Here is a 22,679-nt window from a genome sequence, read left to right on the forward strand (position 1 = left end):
ATAACACGACAAATAACATGACAAATTAATAAACGACAAAATTTTGCTCCTTTCACAAATACCATGCTCCGAAATGTTCTACGGTTGCAAGTATGCAGAATAAATGTAATGATTAGCTCGTCTTATGAACACGGCTGACTTTTTTTTTGTGCACGTAACCGAACCAGAGTTCACGAAATTATATATGAGAGTATTTGGGGCAGTGAAATAGTGGTACCGAGATGTGTGGTAATAGGACACAAGGAACGCGAAACTACCGGCGTGAGAAGAAATGATAAATTTTTAGTTGACAGAAAGCCAAGGGAGGATCGTTTTATCTTCTTTTCGCTCTTCGCCGATATTGTAGAAAATTCTTAGTTGCCTGAACATGGCAGTTTTTGAAGTTCCAAGAAGAGATCTGAAACCGTGGTTTCATTCTCGCACTCCGAAAAAAGACAAATAGCGGAGGATTTTCGGCCTCCACAGAAAATGATTGCAAAATCGCATTTAGCTAATCATTATCACATTTACCTGCATAAATGTTTCAACGAAAGCCTTTAGCCTATCAGTGTTAGGACTTGAAGTAAGCTCTAAGTTTTTCATGAGTCAGAAACGCCATTAAGCCGTCAACCGGGCAACAATGACGTTCCTCGCTTCATGACCACTAAAGACTTGAGGTACTATTTTCTGTGGACGCGAGAAATTTCCCGTCATTTACTTGCTTTGTCTTAGTCCTGAACGAAATAAAAACACGATTACATATTTCTATCCAGCACTCCTCTAGACGCTAGGTGTAGGAAATAAAATATTCCATATGAGACTACCGGTCACGCGCACAAAGAACAGGAAATTGTCTTCACCCTTTAGTCTCGTTTAAATCAATATTCATTCGTTCTGCGTCATATTGTTTATTTCAGAAGTTTTGGAAACTTTTTTGGCACAATCCGTCTGCCTATTTTGCGGCTCATTATTTTTGTAATTGCGCTTAGATAAGTGCACTATCTGGAAGGCTTTCAGGTTGTTCATCGAATCTTTGTAGAATGAATGAATGAATGAATGAATGAATGAATGAATGAATGAATGAATGAATGAGCCTGCATATGGATTTCTTCCCCCGGCTTCGTCGCCTGACCGGCGCCTTCTGTCTCGCTCTCAGGGCATGGAGATCAAGGGCCAGATGGTCCACTGTCCGGAGTCCCGCGCACTGCTCTTCCTGGGCTCGCCCGTGGTGGACGGCGGCCTGTCGGCCATGCTGCGCCGCGGCCTCTACATCTCGGACGTGCCGGTGCACGACGCCACGCGCGACATTCTGCTCGTGGAGGAGCAGAGCCGCGCCCAGGACGGCCTCAAGCGGCGCATGGACAAGATACGTGCCTCCATTCAGGAGGCTAACCTGGCCGTAGAAGAGGAGCGGCAGAAGAACGTCGACCTGCTGCACCTCATCTTCCCGCCAAGGGTGGCGCGGAAACTGTGGCTCGGTGAGCGAGCGCTCACGCGCCATAGCCCGAAGGGCATGTTATCAATCTTCGTGTGACAGGCAGTCACGAAAATGGTGCTTCAGGGTTTCTTCTGTGCCACAAGTGTCACAATGGTCACTGTCCGCATGTCCCATTAATAATGAATAGGCGTTCGTAAAGAACACCCATTCTCAGGCGATATAGTAGAGAAGCTTCACGTCGAGTAAGACCGGGTGAGTGAGAGCTGTAACAGGACTGTTTTAGGGAACTTAGATGACGGGCCCTTTACAGAATTAAAGATCCTGGGTTTGTAGTCTCACGCATCTGCGATGTGGGAGGGCATGCAAGCGCTGCGGCGCTTCTTGAGATCCACCAACTTATAGTTCCATTGCAAGAGACTCAACAATGAGCGCTTGCGCATGTGTGTGTGTGTGTTCGTGTGTGTGTGCGTGCGTGCGTGCGTGTGTGTGTGCGTGCGTGCGTGTGCGTGTGTGTGTGTGTGCGTTTGTGTGTAGGGTGTTTGGGTACTATGAACCATCACCACCACGAACTATAGTTTCCTCCTTTTCATGTTTCACTCCTTTCCCATTCCCAGTGCAGAGTTAAGAAGGTTAACCGGGGCTGAGACTGGTTGACCTCTTGGCCTTTCCCTTATCACTCCTTTCCCTTTCTCACTCTATCTGTTGTACTAGGAGAATGCCGGCAAACTTGAGAGTAGAAAGAAAATCAAGAGGCAGACATAGACAAAGAAACAGGAAGAGCCTTTATTTCTTGATAACTGTAGACGTGTATAGATAAGGTGTTGACCGTGTTTTTGTTTTGTTGTGCCTGCGCATGTTCAGTACGGACTTGGGAGACGTCATTTTCATGAATGAAGTTCAGTTGTTAGTCCAGCCACCTTCCTGTCTCTTTGTCTATGTCTGCCTCTTGATTTTTTTCTACTCTCAAGTTTGCTGGCATTCTCCTAGTACAACCATGTACCAACTAGCCCAACAAGCTACTCTCACGAACTCGCTCTATCTATCCACCGCAGCAATAACTCATTGATGTTTATAGTGGCCGTCTTCCTCCTTTCCTGGATCTACATCATGACATTTGTTTCCTGTAAGCTGGAATAACATAAAAAATGCCACGTAACGTCGCCACGAGCCCTTTTCATTCAAGTTCAATTGGTGCCGCACAGTGAAACTGCAACGGAAACTTGCGACATTCCAGCGAGCCCGCCGATCACCAGCCATTACAATCCTGCAGCGTACATTCTTGCTGAGGTGTACGTCGTTATTTGAGGGTGACGCAACAGTCGCGTACGAAGGGACGTCGGAGGGGCCAATCCGCTGGTATCAAATGTAAATTTTGATGAAAGGAAAAGTGGTTGAAAACATACTTTATTGACATTAGCTCTTTCTCGAAAGACAAGCTTAATACTTGGGTGACATGTCTTGGGTAGCTAGCTGCTCGAGAAGGTTATTCTTCATAACGACTAATACTGAAGAAACGCAGTCAGCTGATTTTTTGCCTACACTACACCTTGCACGCGCAGTCAAAAGCCTTTATAACGAAGTGCTTGGGACTTCCGATAATCTTCTTAACACAGACTACTTCGTTGTAGAGATTGCGCACCGTACCGCTTGTAGAGCACAGTAAGTACGTTTAACAAGAGAGAGAGAGAGAGAGAGAGAGAGAGAGAGGTAGAGAGAACTTCAATGAGCACCAGCAGTTCAGTCGGCTGGGCCTAGGCCTCCCACGATGGGACGTCGAGGTCTTGCCTTTTCGCCGCTTCGTAGGCCTGCTGGGTCGCCCAGAATTGGTCGTCGAGATTGGAGCTGCACAGGGCGGCGTGCCATCTCGACGAGAGGGTCACGGGATTAAGGTCTGGGTATTGATGTTTGCACTCCCATAGCATGTGGTGGAGTGTTGCCGATTCAGTTTTACAGACTTTGCACGTCTGGCTCGGGTAGATGTCTATAGTGTGATAGCGTGTGAGGGAGGGGTATGTATTCGTCTGTAACAGGCAAAGGGTGGTTGCCTGTGCCCTGTTTAACTTGCGGTGAGGGGTGGGGAAGGTTCTTCTTGCGAGGTAAAATGACTTCACAAGGTCGTTGTATCTTGTAAGGCGGTCGCGTCCTGCGGGTGCACCTGCACCGTCTCCGGCACGGTTGACTAGTCCTCGTGCTACGGAGTGTGTAACCTAGGTTGGTGAGGTGCGGGTGGACAACGCCGGCGTGTGCTGGGATGCAGACGAGGGTGATTTGATTTTCAGACGAATGCGGGGCTTGTCGCAAGATACGGAGTGATTGATGAGAAATACGAGAGAGAGAGTCAACTTTTATTGATGCCAGCAATCACGAGGGCGGACGCAGCCTGCCTCCGCCTAGCAGACGGCCGAGATCCCCTGGTTCTGAGCGGCTACTTCGGCTAACTGAATGGCCCAGACCTCTGGTCTCACTGGTTTGAGCTGAGCAGCATAGTCTCTCACTGTGCCGGTTTTGAATTTTACAAAAAAAAACATTTATTTAGCATTACCTCAAGAGAGAGGTAGTGAAATTAGCCGCTCATTGTTTTGTGCACACTTCGTCTGACGGAACATGCGACTGCAGTCGACCTTACTTGCAAGTTCGTGCTCCGCGGCAAAAACGCGGAATAGTCACAAGGTAAAGTTGCACATCGTGAAAGCCCCCCATCGCACCTCCGTCGCTGTCAGAATTTGTGGGTCGTTTAGAAGTCCTTCAACACTGTTGTCTTCGCTGACACTCGCGTCCTTTCCGCCATAGATGGCTCTGATGACGTCGTCGGTCGTCAGTTAAGATTATGTTATCGCGTCGTCATCACCTGCGACGCATTCGTCGTACGTCGCACCCTCTGGTGCGTTGTAACAAACAGCCTATGTGTTGAGCGATTCCTAGAGCAGTGCAGCTGGACTGTAACACTCGCTGGCTCGTAGCCTCGCTAGCGCTGCTGTTAGCAGCAGCGCAGAGCGTAGTTCAGTGGCGCCTTCGGAGCGCACTGACTGCGCCACTACGTGACGCTCGTTGTAAAATAACAAATCAGCCGTCGGGGACGCCTAAATTACCTCACTGTACAGACAAACTCGTTGTGATGGTGGTCTTCGTTGTAAAGGCGCTCACAATAGATATAGACACATAGGAATTCGGCTGGGACATAATGAATGCTTCATTATACAGGTCATTTCGTTGTAGAGGTGTTCGTTGTAGAGACATTCAATAGTAACTGGAACCCGAATCTTCACTGGCTAGTTTGTCAGGTAATGGTACTCGTCAATGTCTTATCCACGCTTCTATGTCGTAAGACGCGTGGACACGTAAGAGCTCCCTCCTACAACCTATATAGTCTTTCTAGTGACTCCGTTCACAAGTTACACGACCTACACAGTCGCTCTAATGAGCTTTGTGTGTTTGGGACGAAAAGATTAGGAACGCCGAAAATAAAGATGTGGATGCAATATTTGATTGGAAGCGAAATGACTACGAAAAGCGAATGACAAGCTGATGCGAAAGCACGAAGTGCCCCGCTACGGAGAAAAATTTAAACCATCCGCCGAAGCTGTCTAGCGGCGAATGCAGGGTTTGCACGTTTTATAATTATTTTGTTCTAATTAATGATTTCTATTACGCGTGTGATGTGTTTGATAGCGTAACCGCTGTTTCATTTTTGTGGGATCGTTATCGTAACAGTGTCGTCACGCCTTGCATAACGCCAGCTTTATTTCTTTTAAATAAACTGAGCGCCAGTTGTACGAAAACCGCCTATTAGTTAAATATCTAAAAAAAAAAAAAATCAGCCACTGAGAGCGCATGGATACTCACAACGCACATCTGTTCTGGTTACCACATTATGGTGTCACTGTGCAGGAGAATCAATGGAGGCGCAGCAACATGACCAGGTGACGCTGCTGTTCTCGGACATCGTGGGCTTCACGGCCATTTGCTCCACGGCCACTCCCATGATGGTCATCAATATGCTCAATGCCCTCTACACGCAGTTTGACCAGTTCTGTGGAGAGCTGGACGTCTACAAGGTTGGTTCTCTAGATCTTTATTTTTTATGACGTTTTGTTTATTAAGTACTGCGCTCTAATATTGCTTCGCATCGGAATCATTCCGTACTACTATGTGTTTTGTCATTGTCCTTTTTCTTTTTTTTAATATGACTTGGCAGCCAGAGGGCAGATATTTGCTGCCTCCGTCGTTCATATTGCTATTGTCTTGTAAATTAATTTGTTTTCGCATGTAGTGTTGCTCTTAGTTCTGAGTTGCTTTTCCGTAAGCTTACATCGTTGAAACATTCATTGAGCTGTCGTTTTAAAAGTATATGTATTATATTTTCCCTTTCTTTTGCAGTTTTATTCAGCCGCATAGAGTTCTTACTGTCATAACTACGGTGCTGACTTTGTTTCGCTTTGTTGCAGTTCTTGTGGCTTAGTGCTTAAATTACAACGCAAAACTCCCATAGCCTGTATGTAGCCGTCTTCACCTAAGCTCTTGGGCAATCTCGTCAAACACTATTCTTCACAATGGGTAAGAAAGCAAAGAGACCCACATACTGTGCATACAGTTGGCTTGGCGAAGAGCCGGACCTTGCTCGCTCCTGATTCCGGCACTCTGTCAACTGGGCCATGCGCTCGTTTTTCTGACTTTGCTGCTTATGTACGACACAGTTTTGGAGATGCCGCCTAAATAGGATAATTCTACACGGGAAACATAAAATAAATAGCCCGTCATTGTATTCGTACAGTTTAACTCAAATTTGCTTTTTTCGCATGAAGTACGCCTTTAGCCCTTAGGAGCCATTCAGGTACGTCTAATTGGGCTCTTTGTGCTCTCACAAATGAACGTACGCACTAGACGAAGTACTCTTGATCCAGGCATGCATCATCATTAGCGCTATGCACCGCCATTTTAAGACTGCCGTGCACTGCGTTAGTCCAGTAACATGATTGAATAAAACGGTGCCTCATCCTCGTTTTCAGCCGAGAGAAATCTAATGTCATGGGCATGCAAAGACAAGACTTCTTTGTAAGGTTCGTTAAAAGATGGACGTTCAGTGCTATGCTACGCTCACTTCCTTCCAAGAGCGCGTTGCATACAGGATGGATTCAGTAGGGGGGAAAGTGCGGTGATGAAGACCACCAAGGACAAAAAGAGAAATAGAAAAAAACTGAGGGCCTGGACACCGAATATACATGGAAGGAACAGAACTGCCTAGTTCTGAGTACAACAGCACCAATGTGTCGCTTACGGATACGTCTGTACTCGGGAGCCGACGAAAGCGTGGACAACACTTGTGTCCGTGGAGTGGACAGTTTCCCCACTTGCTCGATCCAAACACCAAAATGAACTTGCCGAATATCGGCTGGTGTGATTTAGAAGCAAAAAGTGATTAATATAGGTACTGATCTCATTAGCAGCATATTATTCTGTGTAGAAGGCGAAAGTGAGTTATTTCGTTACTCCTCTCAGCATGAAATGGCTTATTTCTATATTGGCAACAAGCACTGCCAATAACTGCCAAGATAAAAAAAAGGTTAGATTTTGTGCACTTTGGGTCTACACCACTCAAAATCCTGCTATGGGAAGCTTTCCTTGTGGTTATTGCTATGTAGTGAGATGCTCCTTACAGTGAAGTGAAGAAGGAAGAGGGCGTATGCTCTCTCCACTCCAATGAAGCTCACGTACTAGTCGTTTATAACCAGCCGTAATTTCGGTTGGGCCTCGTCCCGAACGCATCCATGCCGAAAGCAACACGCAGGGAGCTGTTGAATATGCCACACTTTTGCAACAGTTGCCCCTCTCTGGGCGTAACATTGCTACATTTTGCTCAGGCATGGGTCAACAATAGCTTTTTCTACAAGAGTCCTACATAAGTCCTGGCCGCCAACAGTCAGGCTACATTGACAGTAATCGCAATAGACATCTGCTTGCGAGTATCCTTCTTTGTTTTATGCTGTCTACGTGCCACATTAGATTCGGGTTCGAGGTTTGCGTTCTTTCTACTTCTCTCTTTTCTTTGTCCTGTATCTCTTTTCTTCCATATAAGATAGGAAACATATCAGATTTCTGAATACCTGCTGAGCACGAGGTTGCGGGATCGAATCCCGGCCACGGCGGCCGCATTTCGATGGGGGCGAAATGCGAAAGCACCCGTGTACTTAGATTTAGGTGCACGTTAAAGAACCCCAGGTGGTCAAAATTTCCGGAGTCCTCCACAACGGCGTGCCTCATAATCAGAAAGTGGTTTTGGCGCGTAAAACCCCATAATATATATATATATATATATATATATATATATATATATATATATATATATATATATATATATATATATATATATATATATATATATATATCTGTATACCATCGCTGCCTTTCCAACCTCGCTTTCCTGCTTCAAGCGGTCGCCTTATTAATGAGCAACTATCTTGAGAAAAGCGAAAATGTATTTGTTTTTAAGCTGAAATGCTTCTAGCTCCCTTTGCAGGCGACCTTCAAGTGACCTTGAGCCAAAAGCCAGAGCCGCTATCCGGGCACTCAAACGAGAATATCCGGGAATGCAAACGAGACCATCCTGTGAAGTTCCGAGAACAAAACGAGATCATCCGGGCAACCAATCAAAACTTAAAAAATGTGGTCTCTGGCCCCCAACCATTTATACAGGAGCGCATTACATACGCTAGTTACTGCCCAAACAAGTTACAAAAATATTGCTTCCGAGTTCTTCCTAATGTTCACAATATCACTCAAGCTGTAACTTCTAGTAGGCTGAATTTTTATTTGTCCTTTCCAATGGCCACGCTCAAAAGCCAGATACAGGAAATTATAGACTTCCGTGTCATCTTTTGGCGCTGAGCGCTGAACGCCAGCGGCCCACGAGCTCCGCGGCGTGGGTTTTGCGTCATCACGAGAGATGGCGCCACGCTGCGTGGCGTCTCCTTCAGGGGCTTCTACACGCCGCCGTGGCTTAGCGGTTCTGGTGTTGCGCTGCTAAGCACGAGGTCGCGGGATCAAATCCCGGCCGTGGTGACCACATTTCGATGGAGGCGAAATGCAAAAACGGTGGTATGCCGTGTATTAGGGGCGCGTTAAAGATACCCTGGTGGTCAAAGTTAATCCAGAGCCCCCCACTACGGCGGGCGTCGTAATGAACTCGTGGTTTCGGCACGTAAAATCCCAGAATTCAGTTCATTGTTCATCTAGCTGGGCAGTGCGCCCTGTGTCCCTGGCGGCTTTCGCTTCCTGTCGTGCGGCGTTCAGCTGGTTTTCTCCTTCTAGCTGGGCAGAGTCCATATGGACCAGTGCGCAGTATGGTATGGTGTGGTGTGGTGTGGTGTGGTGGGGTGTGCCGCTGTGAACATGCACCACATCCATTTTAAGATTGTGGCTGGTGTCATCTCCAACCAATCTGCTTTGCTCGTTGCCATTTCATGCTTACATCCACTTTCAGCTACGGGAGAGCCAACAATTTTCTTAATTTGCATTTTTCTTTTAGCGACGTGACGTATAACTATTTGTTCTCAAAGGGGTTTAAATATCTGGCTTTATGTACAGCCTAAGCACTCTTACGAGCAAATGGGAAAAATTGAATTCTCCTCTTTTTCTTTGTTGCAAGTTCTGTGCTATTTGCATAGTTTCGAAATAGAATCACTTCTTCGAGTACCCGAAAGAAAAAGAAACGCGAACGGTGCATTCTTATTACGTTCTGTGGCACGAAAACAAAACAAAAAATTAGAAGTACATCACATAAAAAGAAAAGAAAAGCTAATCCGCTCTCCTCCAAGAGTGGCGTAAGCACTTCTCGCCCCGCGCCGCATAATAACCTCCTGGCTTTCCATAATACAACTGGAATACGAATCTGGGCCCGGCCCGATGGCGGGCGACGCCTCGATAACGGAAGGCCGCTGCGTGCCCTGAATCCCAAAGCGGGCAACGCACGTGCATGCATACGCCGGGCGTCACGCGCGTGCGAGCACCGAGTCCGCCACGTGGTGGCGCTCGTTTCGCGCGCCGCGCAAGTCTCCCAACTTGTTATGTAAGCTACGGCCAGCCGCTTCACGTCGTAGAAACCAACGAATATTACAGGAGGAATCCGAAAAGAAAAAAAAGGACGAAGAAAGGCTCGAGGGCAGTATATAAAACCGAGAAAGCAGAGCAAAACACCGGTAACGCTGCAGCGGAAAATATTCCGATAAGACTGCAGAAAAGCCTCGGGAACGCGGGACGGGAAGTCCTTCCAAAATCCGATTTGTCGTTGGGCGTCTTTCCTTTTTCGCGTTGCCTTATTCCGAGTCGTAGGGATTTCTAGGAAGAAAATAAAACAAAATAAGCAAGGAAGAGGGTCAGTGGTGGTTACGTTCGTCTTCGCATGCCGAAGGCTGTGAACGGGCAGAAAGAGGAGAGGTGTGCAGGGGAGGGGGAAAAGCGGGTGGGGGGACACGTGGTGGAAGCAAGCACCTCGATTTGCCTATCTCTGGGTTCGTTCACGTCCGCTCGCTTCCTTCGTGCACCGTCATCTGCGGCGCGCCGGTGGCTTTCCTTCGTCTTCTTCTTACAGGCTGCCGTGTGTGCTTGGTAAACGTGAACGTGGTGATGCCGAAATGCGCGCGCATTTCGACCATTCTTTCTCGTTCTATACGCGGCGTGGCGGGTTCTGCGGGTACGAGCAAACAGAACTGAGCGGCGGCGGCAGCGTTCGCAGTGGCTGCACGTCCACGCCAGCTGTCTCACAGCCTTTGTGCTTCGCGAGACGCTCCTGCTGTCATGGCCCGCAGAGGCAGTTTGCACAGGCCGCCATGCTACACGCGCGCTAGAGAGACAGTTCTCTCTTGAGCCAACTTGCACTGCGCTCTGCCCCAAGTTGAAAAACTCTCTCTAATTGAAAAACGCCAATGAATGAGAAGAACGTCGACGCTATGCGAAAAAAAAAAGACCCTGCTGAAAACGAGATTGATGAGATAGCACTGTACTCCTTTTGAGCTGCTTAGTGAACCGTGTCAGCGCATGTCACCCTCAGAGTAGGGATATAAGTGACACTAGTTTCTTATTCGTACTCAGCTCACACTATGATACAGCTCACTGAGTGTGGGGATATGTGTTCGATTACTTACTGGAAGAACAGCTTGCCTTAACGCACGTTTATTTCGAGACCTCACTGCGTGTACAAGTCGTGGGATGTTGCTACTTTATGGCGAAATGACGAGAATAAAACGCTCGTGTATTTACCTTTAGGCGCATCTTAAGGAACCCCAGACAGTCAAAATCAGTCTTGAGCCCTCCACTACAGCGTCTTTATTAGCCACGGAGTTGCTTTGATACGTTAACATAAATAAATAAATAAATAAATAAATAAATAAATAAATAAATAAATAAATAAATAAATAAATAAATAAATAAATAAGTAAATAAATAAATAAATAATTAAATAAATAAATAGTGTAATAGACGAAGGAAACTTCTACAGACCCGACCGTACACGTGCAAAGCAATGGTTAGCATAGATTGTCTGGCTTTAGATTATAACTTGCACAACATCAAAGAAAACAGGGCCGCAGAATACGATCTTACAATGTATACTAATAAAAAGCATGTCGTCGTTTACTAAAGTTGCAGTTATTCAGAGTTATTCGTGCTATTAGAACAATATACATATTTGAAAAACACCCACAATATAGCCACGCAGCAGTCCTAAGTATTGGATGGTGAATCTGCATTCCCCCCGGAATTAGCAGACGAATTTCATTTGTTCAATTCAACATCTCGTCTGTACGCCAATTGGAAAAAAAATTTACATCGCACCACCCTTAAACGTATTTCGTTTGCCGTTCTTTATATCTAGGGCCTCCTTGAATTTTCGCAATCGGAACTATATACGTCAATGACGACTCGAAAAATCAGAGATAAGACCGGTTTGTCGCCGAGTTCGTGCATGAGAAACTAAAAGCTTGTTCATTAAAAAATTGGCGTAATGCCTTTGCCGTTATTTTAACAATTTTATGCTCTTCGCGGTCTGCTCCATGTGATCAACACAGATCGTCCTGAAAAATGGGCAATCTTCTGCGATTCAAGGCCGGCCCTGCAATGTATACAGTCGTTTCTCCGACATGGAACTCCCGATCAACAGACGTGCGAAATCGTGAATCTTATCCATCACTTGAGAGAAAAAGGCCATGGTATCTCTTTCCAAGAGATAACAGGCCATTGCGGTATCATAGAATATGATGACGTAGATAAGGCACCTCGGACGTCAAACCAAGAAGACCACTGGATCCCCATTCCTCTCTCAAGTACAGACACCGCGAGGCTGCTTCGAATCCTAGCGCGCACACTAAATACCGTACATGCGAGGTGAACCAGACTGCACAGACTAAACTCTTCGCTGCAACTCGGACGTCCGGCCGAAATACATCAACGCGAAGCGTCTCTTCTGTGTCGGTTGTGGTTGGGAGTTGCCTTCACAAACGCGTATTCGGCATGAATTGGAATGACTGGTATTCCTGCAAGTGTAAGTCTGCGGCTGCGAGGAGAACGTTGACCACCTGTTGTGCCACTGTCCTCAATTTGAAGCACAAAGACAATTTATGTCTAACGCATTCAGGAAACTACATGATCGTCCTCTGAGTGGACAGACAATACTAAAACACCGTCCCTTTCGATCAATGGCTCAGAAGGCAGTGAAGGTGCTTTTGTGCTTTCTGAGAACGTCGGTCTTATGCGAGCGCCTTTGACTCTGTAGTGCTGTCCGTACACGTGTCTCTACCCCTCTCTTTATTATTTATATTCATCTTCTCCCTTTCCCCAGCGTAGGACAGCCAACCGTCCTCTTGACTGGTTAACATACCTGCTTTTCTTTTGCTTCTCTCTCTTATGCTCAAGAGCAAAGTTTCAGAGTAAAGATTCTGCTGATTTGCTCATTGTTTCCGGCAGAACTTGCGTCGTCAGACGTTGGGAAGGTAATTAGGTTTGCGTCGAATTAATGAGTTTGATTTAGTGTTTGTTCTTTAACGCCACAAACACATCGCACCCTAGGGATCAAAAAGCGCGTTGTTTGCCGTCCAGGCGCATAGAAAAGATGAAAAGGATAGAACCTTATACAGCACTTTTTTAATGAGGGATAACGAAAAGGACAAAAGAAGAAAGAAAATGTGACAACAAGGAGGAAAAAATCGCACAGGAAGGCAACAGCTCTAGGGATGAATTTCAATCATGTTCGAGAAGTTCGAGCGTGCTACGATATTGGCGTCATGCCAGGAGCATTCAGGATGGCGCGTTGAGGTGTCGGGACGCCACCTTACAACCATGCACCCGCGCATCTGAAAAGAAACAAGAAAGAAAAGGAAAGAGGAGTCGGGAAGGGGAGACAAATAATTTGTCTGGTCTGGCTCACGCGCTCTGCCTTTGAGCAATGCAAATGATGCTGACGCCCGCGCAGCGTTCATGAATAAGCCGCTCTCGCGTGGGAGCTTTTTTCAATTCCTCCCCCGTTTTACGAGTATGTCGACGTATCGCTGGATAAATACGAACCTAACGCCCATTGTTCAGCCACTGCCATTTGCTTAAGTTCGCTGTACATATAACTTTGTCCAAGTATCTGTGCGCGTTTCGCTGTGATATTACGAAGAGACTGTTTCCAAGGGGGTCTTCACGACAGATGAGTGTTAAGATTTGTTTTGGAGCCGGCAAACGAACCGTCGTTATCGATTGACGTGCTCGAGTAGCTTTTTGCTCGTGGGCCCTTGGCATGGCGTTCATATTTGATTTCGAGGGCAGCAAAAAAATAAAAATAAATGAATAACCGCTAGCGGGGAACGTATGCCGAGCGGGAAATGCGATTATGGTAACGCTCGGCACGCTTGACAATAAAGCTCATAAGCTTGTTTAAAGCGCATGAATCCCTCAGCTGCCCAGGTATGGCGTTCGTTTTGTTTGATTTTGCAAAGGCGGCAATAATATAATATTTCTTCCTGTGGACTGCGCCAGCATCGCTGGCATATTTTTAAAATGAAGGATTCGAGGAAAGAAGGAAAATGTTGCTCGAGTCATGTGCTGAAGGGATCTCATATAGCCCTTTGTAAGCAGGCCTTCCTTCAGGCAGACATTTTCTGCCCGTCGTTTAAGAGAGCGGCGATGCGTGAAACGGTTCGCTGGAAGAAAAGCCTTTTTCTAAGGGAAGCCGCAAGCATATTTTGGCAGCGCACGAGTTCCTTCCTGTCCATCGCGAGAAGCGGCCCGTGTGACTGTCTTTAGGGTCGGGTTGATGCAATCATTTGAACAAAGCTATAAGCACTCCGCCGGCGTTTTGTGTATAGCACGCCGGTCTTTGTGTGGCGGCCATTGCATTACGCGTGTCGACATTACCACAAACTCCGCTCACGAAATTTATACTAACAAAGGAGTCTTATAACAGCACAGGCTGTAGAAACGCCGCAAGCAACGCTGGCGAGTGTCAGTTGTAATCGACTATTGCTCAACAAGCACGGGCATTCTACAAACACAAATGTCACAGCTCCCGTTGGGTTGTCTCGAACCGATGAAAAGGAATCGCGTCCGCGAAAGAAATATCGCCAGTGTCTTTTGTGATTTGTTCATTCAGATTAGCCGTGCGACGTGCGCGGTGTAAGCAAATAAATACATATGTGCGCACTTGCGTTATTTGCAAACATGCTACCTTTACAGTCACTGAGACTACCGATGCCAACTACTGTGCTTGACGCCTTTGGATATGGCGCTGATAAGTCCACCCGTTCTTCCCACGACAGTGTAAAATGTATAACACTACCACCTTCGAGGAAGGATCCAGCTACAAGACTTGGCTCGCTGGCGCGTGAGTTTGACACAGTGGAAACTCAACCCAATTCACGAACACTCGCCTCCACAGTTCGTGCACGCATCTGCAGCACTGTATATTCCACCTGCGATAACATGCTCCGAAGCAAAGCTTCGTTGCTGCCTTCCGTGGTTCAGCGTGGCAGCCGCCAACTACTACTCATACCGCGTTGGAATGGCCAACAGTTCTGCATGCGGCAAAGTTCGAGGTCGAGGAGACGATCGAACATCTTATCTGTAACGGCCATACGTTGCGACAGCGTGCAAAGAAAACAACTCTGCACTGCGCAAAACAAATCGGACAGTCACGCCACGTCGGAGAAGTGAACCTTGGCACACCGATCTAGATTTTCGTCATCCCAGAAGGCCTTAAACGCATTCCTCCGGTTCCTGAGGACGTGCAGGTTTTGTGACAGTCTTTGAGTGTTCACATACTGCGTCGCGCTGTCCGCACACTTCCTTTTACTTCTCTCTCCGTCTCATATTACCTTTACTTTTATTACATATAATATCATTCGGAAACTTCGCGCAGTTTTCGGTATGACGTTCGTGTCGAAGCTCTTTCACGCTAACCTTTGGTCCGTGGGTATATGCCACTGGGTAAGTGCCCGAATAGACTGCGTGAAGGTAAACTACCTGGGTCATTGGGTATGTGCAAGGGGTCCTGTGACACTAGGTGTGGGAATACTCTTGGCCAGTCATCCAGAATGGTTATGTGCCACATAGTGGGTGACCATATATAGAAGCGAAACGAGAGGCAAGGAGTTAAGGAGTCGGCGTGAAACGCAGCCGATTGTGGAAGAGGAAGGGAAGTGAACAGAATGGGATCAGAGCGTGCGTTGAGCGAGGTGCGTTCGGCTACAGAGAAGTGAAGATTACGGCAACAGAAAACTGAAGAAGTCGGCCTCGCAGAAGTGAACAATTTGTCGACACGATGTGTCGCTACATTTCTTCAATGCTGACCGCGTTACCGTTGACAATCATAGAGAAATGGGTTCTCCCGGTTTCTGTACGCCCATTACCCCAACGCAGGGCGGCCAACCGCTTTTACACTGGATAAACTTCCTTGCACTTCTTTCTGTTTTTCCACCTGCTCTTCCTCCTACTTGAATATTGGCTTCCGACTTAATACCATTGAGAAATCTGTTACGATTCAAAGCCAGTCTGATCGTTGGAGGGGTACAACATGGGGCCGCGCGGGTCGACGGGACGTGGCAAAAGTGTACACTTGCAGCTAAGCAACCAAATAATGCCACGTGTGTGCATTTGCGCTACAATTATTTCTCACGTGTGTTCGCTGCACTACACGCATATGTTTAGTGCAACAAGGAAATATTCCCAAAGGTGACATAGGCATACAACAGCAAGAAAATCAAAGCATGACGACGCTTTAGAAAGCAGGTGGTTGGAGCCCAATACTGCAGTAGCCGCCAGAGGAACGTCATCAATCATTTTCATTTGCGCAGTGTACTAAGTTTGATGTCTCTTGCGATACGCGCGTAATTATGGTGAGATGTGATTCATGGTTTCTAAACATCCCGATTATCACCTGCAGCAGGGATGGGCAGCTCGCACGATGTAACAAACTCAAGTGCTCATAGATGTACACTTCGTCCAGATAACGCAAATGTGACAGTGTTTTAAACTTATCGAGGAAGTCGTCAGCCGCCGTGGTTGCTTAGTGGCTGTGGTGTTGGGGTGCTAAGCACGAGGTCGCGGGATCGAATCCCGGCCACGGCGGCCGCATTTTGGTGGGGGCGAAATGCGAAAGCACCCGTGTACTTAGATTTAGGTGCACGTTAAAGAACCCCAAGGTGGTCCAAATTTTCGGACTCTCCCAATACGGCGCGCCTCAGAATCAGAAAGTGGTTTTGGCACATAACAACCTCAATTTTTAATATGTCGTGCAAGCCTTGGCTTGATAGCAATGGTTAAAACATATCCAGTGTGTTATTTATTATGTATTGTAAACCGCACTCCTATCTGTAGTGCTTCCGCGCTGAGAGCAAAGACATAAAAGCTGAGTAAACAAAAAGTGGCAGTCTCAAGAGAGTGTTTATTTCGTCATAGGGGTAATCATTGCTGTAATTAAGGTGTAAGGTTCATTTAAAAAAAATGGATCGTCGGGAATAAGTGTCGTGGATTCTCCCAACTTATTGACAATTTCAGGTGACAAGCGCGAAGGTTTTACTTGGTTTTACTTCCTTCCGATTTACCTATACCTTAACTGTCACCCACAACAAAATAGACGGGGCGCGTGGGCTATGAAAGAAGCTATTTCGTTTCAGCCAAACTGGACCGTCTGAAACTGACAGGTGAATTGTGGTGTCTGCAGACGTAAGTGCAAAGTGAACTTCGTGGTTGTTCTGCCGGTCCTGAGCAAAAAAATTAGACGAAGAATCTTCTTGCGTCTTCCGATTTTCGCCTGAACTTTCACAAAAATACGCTTGAGCTCAGCGTAGCAAGCATTGAAGGCAATAAGATGCTCAGGTGACCAGTCGTATTTAATCATGTTTTTGTCAGTCGTATTTAATCACTGTTGTTGTAGGTCATCTGCTGCTATGGCCTCAGCATCTCGCCTAGCTATTTAGGTGTTGATGTGTTGGTTCGAAGACACCTACCAGCACATGCTCCAAAGTTTTTTGGTACGGCGATGCGGCCGAGCCTGTCCTTGCTGGGAGTTCAACCACAAGCAATATAAACGGGGACGCTAGAGTGGTTTACAACAACGGTTATTTCCCACTGAATGTCTGCAAACTTGACATCGTGAATGTGCCAGTAAGCTCCTTCGAACACTTACACATATTATCACAGCCGTAGAGCCACTGCGGTATTATGGAATATTACCAGTTGGTGCAGCATCTAAGCTACCCCAAACTTGTCATTCTGCTAGCGTGGCGCTCGGCACTCCTACCGAGTGATGCTTGTAACGTGAAGCACGCACCGCGTCCTCGCAGATCGAGACGGTCGGAGACGCGTACTGCGTGGCCAGTGGACTGCGCAAGCAGGTGCACACGCACGCACAGCAGGCCGCCTGGATGGCGCTCAAGATGATGGCCGCCGCCGGACAGGTCCACTCGCACGATGGGAAGCCTATACAGGTACGTTCAGTCACGCTAAGTGCATGACCTCACTGCGATCTACTGGTGACACCGTGGTACAATCAATGTTTTGAGGATTTCGGCGAAAATTCGTCCAGTCGGATTACATGGTGAAGTTGCGGACACTGACCGAGTCGAGGTGAAAACAACAACAACAACACGCCGAGGCGTTTCGGAACCCGTACGCGTTTCGAAACGCTTCTCACCTTGATTTCGTTTATAAGCGCAACTTCTTTACAATCAATGTTACTTTACCCGGAGTCAGGCAGCTATAACTGCTAAACGTGGCTTTCGCTGCAGTCTGCGCTTCTCGTACTGAATTTATTGCCGAGAAGTAAAGATACACGCATCTGGTGCCGTAGTCCTTGTAGCTGTATGGTTTCGCTCAAGTTAGAGTTCGTTATGCCCCTTACAGAGTTTAACAGCTTGCAAAAGAAAAAAGAATAAAGAGAAATATATATAGGACGAGCGTAACTATACAACTACTATACCTTGTTTAACTGCTCGTAAAAAAGGTGGAAATAAAACGAAATGAGCATAACTACAACAATTACGAGAATAATATGGGGTCTGTGCTTGACTTGCAACTAATTGTTACTTTGGACTGCCGGTTTTGCGACAACCACTGCGCTAATGACTTTACGTGTAGATTTACCTGTATGTTCCCTGTCTACGTTCTAATTGCAATATATTATTTGTGTGTTCTTTGTTTAGTCTGAACATTAATGACCGAATCTCCCAACAGTGTATTTTGTCAAGGGTTAAGCAGCTGTACATGTCCAAGAGCTAACAACTTATCGCTCGCCTACAACGAATATGGCAAAGCAGCGCGAGACGCAAATTCGGCAACGTACTCTGCGACCGTGATAATGTACATAACGTCTGGGAATTTCTGTATGGCGCGTTTTCGCACACATTTACCGCTTCCAGTGTAGTGATAAAACGGACAAGAAAAATTCTTCGGAGGTATATTGCTTTGGCTTGCTTATGTGTTAAGGCTCTTAATTAAGGTGCGTTCACTATGCTACCATAGGCATAAGACAGTCGCTGAGTGTTGCTCAGTGACTGCCTTATCGATTTTCGTGAATACGTCCTTCCTTCTTTTCATTTCCCTGCATCTGTTTCTTTATCTTGCAATATATATATATATATATATATATATATATATATATATATATATATATATATATATATATATATATATATAAGTTCTCCGTTATTCTGCCCGTAGATGTTACCCCTTCGATCCACAAAGATTCCGCATGAGTTTTATACTTGTCCGTCCTATCGCTTTATCCTCTTACCGATGCTGGCATTAATATCGTGCTGTTATTATTCCTATTTTAAAGTGCACCCTTGAAAGAAGAAAGACGTATCGAGAAAATACCAGGGTTCGAAGCGTTTGAATTGCAAATGAGTAGTTAGAAAAGCAGCCGCATTTATTCATGCTGCGAAGCCACATTGTGACACAAAAAGTGAACAGGGTAGTGAAAGCGGTGTTTCCCCAATGAAAAATAAAAGAGATAAACACGCAAGCGCAGCATGGCGACAAATATCTGCATTAGTCTCTAACAGCAAAAGTTGATCCAGCGTTGCGGAACGTTTCTCACAGCTAGAATATTTAACAAGAAAAGCAAACATGCCTCCTCTTAATGGAAAAACGCTAGCAAAAGAAAAAGAAAAATAAAGGGAGGAAAAGGGGAACAATAAAAGAAACGGGAAATGGGGGGAGGGGCTGGATATAGCGTCACCCTACAGAGAACACCTCGCGTGCATGGCCGCATGGTCATTTTTTAACTCGGAAGTCTAACTTTTTCTTAATAGAAATAAAGCATAGTAAGGTAGTTGGATGCACCTGCACCTGTAACAAAGTGGCAGACGTATGAGCAGCAGCCAACGCAGTGCACGCGTCATTTATCTAGCAAACTCCGCTATCAAAGGCACAACGTTACCCTCGCGCTGCAGTTGGTTGGCAGCGCATCGCGCTGATTACGACGCCGTCGCAAGCTAAGCTTCTAAATGGCTTCATGTTTCGGAACTCCACCCTTTGGAACTACCGCAAAAGCTCCTCCACTTCCATGCGGGAGACAATTACATAGATCAGGGGCGCCCTCATCTTGGCGGTTTCGTTGCTGCTGTGTATTGTTGAGGGGGTCGAAGACTCTGTGGTCGGAGATTGCAACGTACTCTCATTTTTTCCCGTCTTGTGCTCAGAAGCAAGCCGATTGTGAGGTGTTCGCTCATATTAAATTTTTTATCGCGAGGGCGGCGCCGAAAACGTGGCAGAATATAGTTCTAGAAACACCTGAGAAAAAAAAAATAAGCAAGGAGATAAGTGTATGAACAACACAATGCAGTGCGGGACTGCGAATGTGTGCAATTAGTGCTTACTTCTAGTTGCGATAAGAAGAAGGGAAGTAGTGATAATTCCATTTCTTCTGTGAGCTATATAACTGTTGTTCCTTCCTTTTTTGCCCTAGGGGAAAATAAATACTCCGGTTTTCCTCATTCATCACCACTTTTTGTTATCGTTTTGTGTTTCAACATCACTTTTTTACTCACATTTAAAGCCAGCACCGTAATATGGAGGTTGAAGTCATTTTTTTTATTTGCCTATCCAGTACATAGGGAGGGCCGATGAGAAAAAGTTGCATAGCAGCTTGACGAGCGTATCGCTTACACAACAGCTCGAAGAGCAAACCACCTTCAGCTTGCGAAAATTATAAAGCAGCAATAGTGATAGCTGGCGCATTATTGCGCGAAATATACGACTCACTGTGTTCCGTGCGCTTTAGCCTCGAGGAAATATTCACAGCGGCGCGAGTACAACCTGTTCTGAAATGCCACTGTTATTGCCTTCTCTTTCCCGTCACGCATTGAAATGACGCCGTCAACTTCGTTTATCCTGTTTATTTAATAGCGACGCTGGTTATTTTCTTCTTCTTTTTTTTACAAATGGGGAGGAAATTGCAACCTTGCCCGGCCTTACAGGCATATGCGTGCGCGTTTATGTCACTGTGTGACTTTTCCAAACCAGCCCACTCGTACAGTTTTTACGACAGTTGTTAAAAGAATGCGTTAGGGCTTTTCAAGAAAACGAAAAAAAGAAAGCACCAGATCGAGTTAAAGCTCCTCTGGTTTGACGTTAGGGTGAAGAATAACTAGTTTCCAAGAGCGCTGCGCTGTATTCCGTGACAATGACTTCGCGAACTTTGCAACTCACTAAAAGATGGTTGCTCTATCATGCCGAACGGTGCCGCGAAGAGCGCCTCCGACTGTACACGTTAGGTTGAGGTCCTCGAAAACGATTCCCTCCATCTTACCTACTTATTCACCATCGGCGTCGTTGATATTGCGTTGTTTTTGCCTTTCTTTCTTACTTTTTCCCCTTGTGTTGTATATGTGTTTCACTTGTTTATTTTCGACATTTTCAGGAGGTAAACTCAACCTCACTGGCGAAACAGCCGCCTGTAAAGCATGCACCGCCGCACGCACGTTGTACTTGAGAAAAAACAAACTTTAAAGAAATGAGGTCCCTGATCACAGGAAAGACTTTGGAATGCTCAAAGAGGGTAACTCAAAGTTTACTCTAAGAGAGCAAAGCAGAGAGGGATAAAAAATGCGAAGCACACTGTAGTCATGGCAAAGAGCGTAGGGGAAAAAAAAGCGACAGAGCTCTTAAAGGTAATGGAGCAAATCGACGATGTAGAGGCACTGTAGTGGAGGTTGGCCTGTAGTGGAGGGCGCCCTCCATAGTGCTGTTCTGTTGCCTTTATATGATTGTGCCTGCCAAAAAAAAAAAAAAAAAGAAATGAGTCCCTCGGTTCCACTTCTTCTCATTCACCGCAGTTTAATCATGGCACGATAGTAAGCACTGGCTCGACGACAAAAATACTCCGCAAGCGCCACAGGCACGTTGGCTAACAGATATAGTAACGAGAGCAAAGCAGATGTACACGCAATACGTTGCTCCTAAATAAAGAAAAACGTTTGAGAAGGCAGCGCTCAAAAGGACACTGTCGTAGAAATAAAAGGTATTTCTGGGGAGTATTCGAAGAACCTGGGCTTGCCGTTCGCGGGTTCTGACTCGTTTCTTGTTTAGCGTATGGCGACAGGAGGCTTTTCGCCTTGCATAGAACGACGTTTTATGCGTGGCGCAATGTAAACACTAGTCAGCGTTACTCGCTCGACCATGTTGCGCTTGCGGGCAACAGATACGTTCCTGATTTTTTTTAAACAATCCTAGTATCTCTCTTTGTGTGTTTAAAAATCAAGTCAAAAAGTGCATAGAAGACACTGACTTTTTAATTTTACTGTTATTTAATAAACCAGGGCTTATTAGGTGCTCAACATTTTATGCCGTAGCTGTGAGTGGCCCTGGATAAAACTCCGAAGGCTGGGTTTAAGTACATTGCATAAATACCTAATAATGTGGCCGGAGGGACACTCGTCGCCCCAGCTCAATTGGTAGAGCCATGTAAGTGCCACGAGGAGATTTTCAGTGCAGCTCTCACCAATGGCAAAGTTATCTTTTAATTTACTGAAACTTCTTTGCTAAAAATGTTACTTTTATTGTAAATTTATCTCACACACAAAGAATCAGCAGGCCAACGAGAAAGCTTATTTTATCTATGATTTCCTGGCTTCAATGTCTGCTGACTTCACATGATTGTTATGAAGAGTCGAATCCCTCGATTCCCCTCATCATTCACGCTCACATCTCTCCTCAGTTCTTCTCGCTGAAAGCTCGTAAATCTCACGTAATATACCTTACTATAACTTTTTTCCTTTCATTGCAAATAGTAAGACTAAAACTAAACACGTTGGATCGGTTTACTGACAAAGATGAAACGCAGTTGTTCGTTAGTTTCTAGGAGCAGCATGCACTTTCATAAAGATATGACGAGATATCACAAAGATTATTGCACTCTATGTGTGCACAATGAAGCCCATTTCAAATTGCTTGCTTGTGTGGCAGTTGCTAGCTCTGCTTAAATGTTAAACAAGCAAGCGCGCAGTTCAACAGTTTAGCAACCCAACAGAATACTGTTAAGTAATACTAGTTACCAAACTTCAGCAATAGATTCTTGTCACGAGCTGAAATAGTTTCACTTCTTTGTGATTTAGATGACTTTATTATCTCTCATTTTGAGTCCTATATCGCCAAGTTAGTGCGTAAGGTGTATCCATGGGTCGTTCACGTAGCATTTCGCGAGTACGGTGCTTTGTGCTAGATTATGAGTGCAATTTTACAATTCCTATTTTTTGTTTACAAGCACAGCAAGGTCATTAAGGCTATTGTGTTTTTT

At 45.8% G+C, this 22,679-nt stretch overlaps 1 protein-coding gene across 2 annotated transcripts in view; it reads left to right on the top strand.

The window, feature by feature from the left end:
- Positions 1-22,679, top strand: part of Gycalpha99B (guanylate cyclase 1 soluble subunit alpha 2) — a 165,126-nt gene that overhangs the window by 129,042 nt on the left and 13,405 nt on the right. For both annotated transcript variants that reach the window (XM_050184343.3, XM_055073773.2), the window contains exons 6-8: positions 1,136-1,457; positions 5,306-5,472; positions 17,227-17,370. In XM_050184343.3, coding sequence (XP_050040300.1) covers positions 1,136-1,457; positions 5,306-5,472; positions 17,227-17,370 — 633 coding nt within the window. The remainder of the gene's footprint in view (positions 1-1,135; positions 1,458-5,305; positions 5,473-17,226; positions 17,371-22,679) is intronic.

This window comes from Dermacentor andersoni, chromosome 4, assembly GCF_023375885.2.
Source record: "Dermacentor andersoni chromosome 4, qqDerAnde1_hic_scaffold, whole genome shotgun sequence".
Classification (NCBI taxonomy): domain Eukaryota; kingdom Metazoa; phylum Arthropoda; class Arachnida; order Ixodida; family Ixodidae; genus Dermacentor; species Dermacentor andersoni.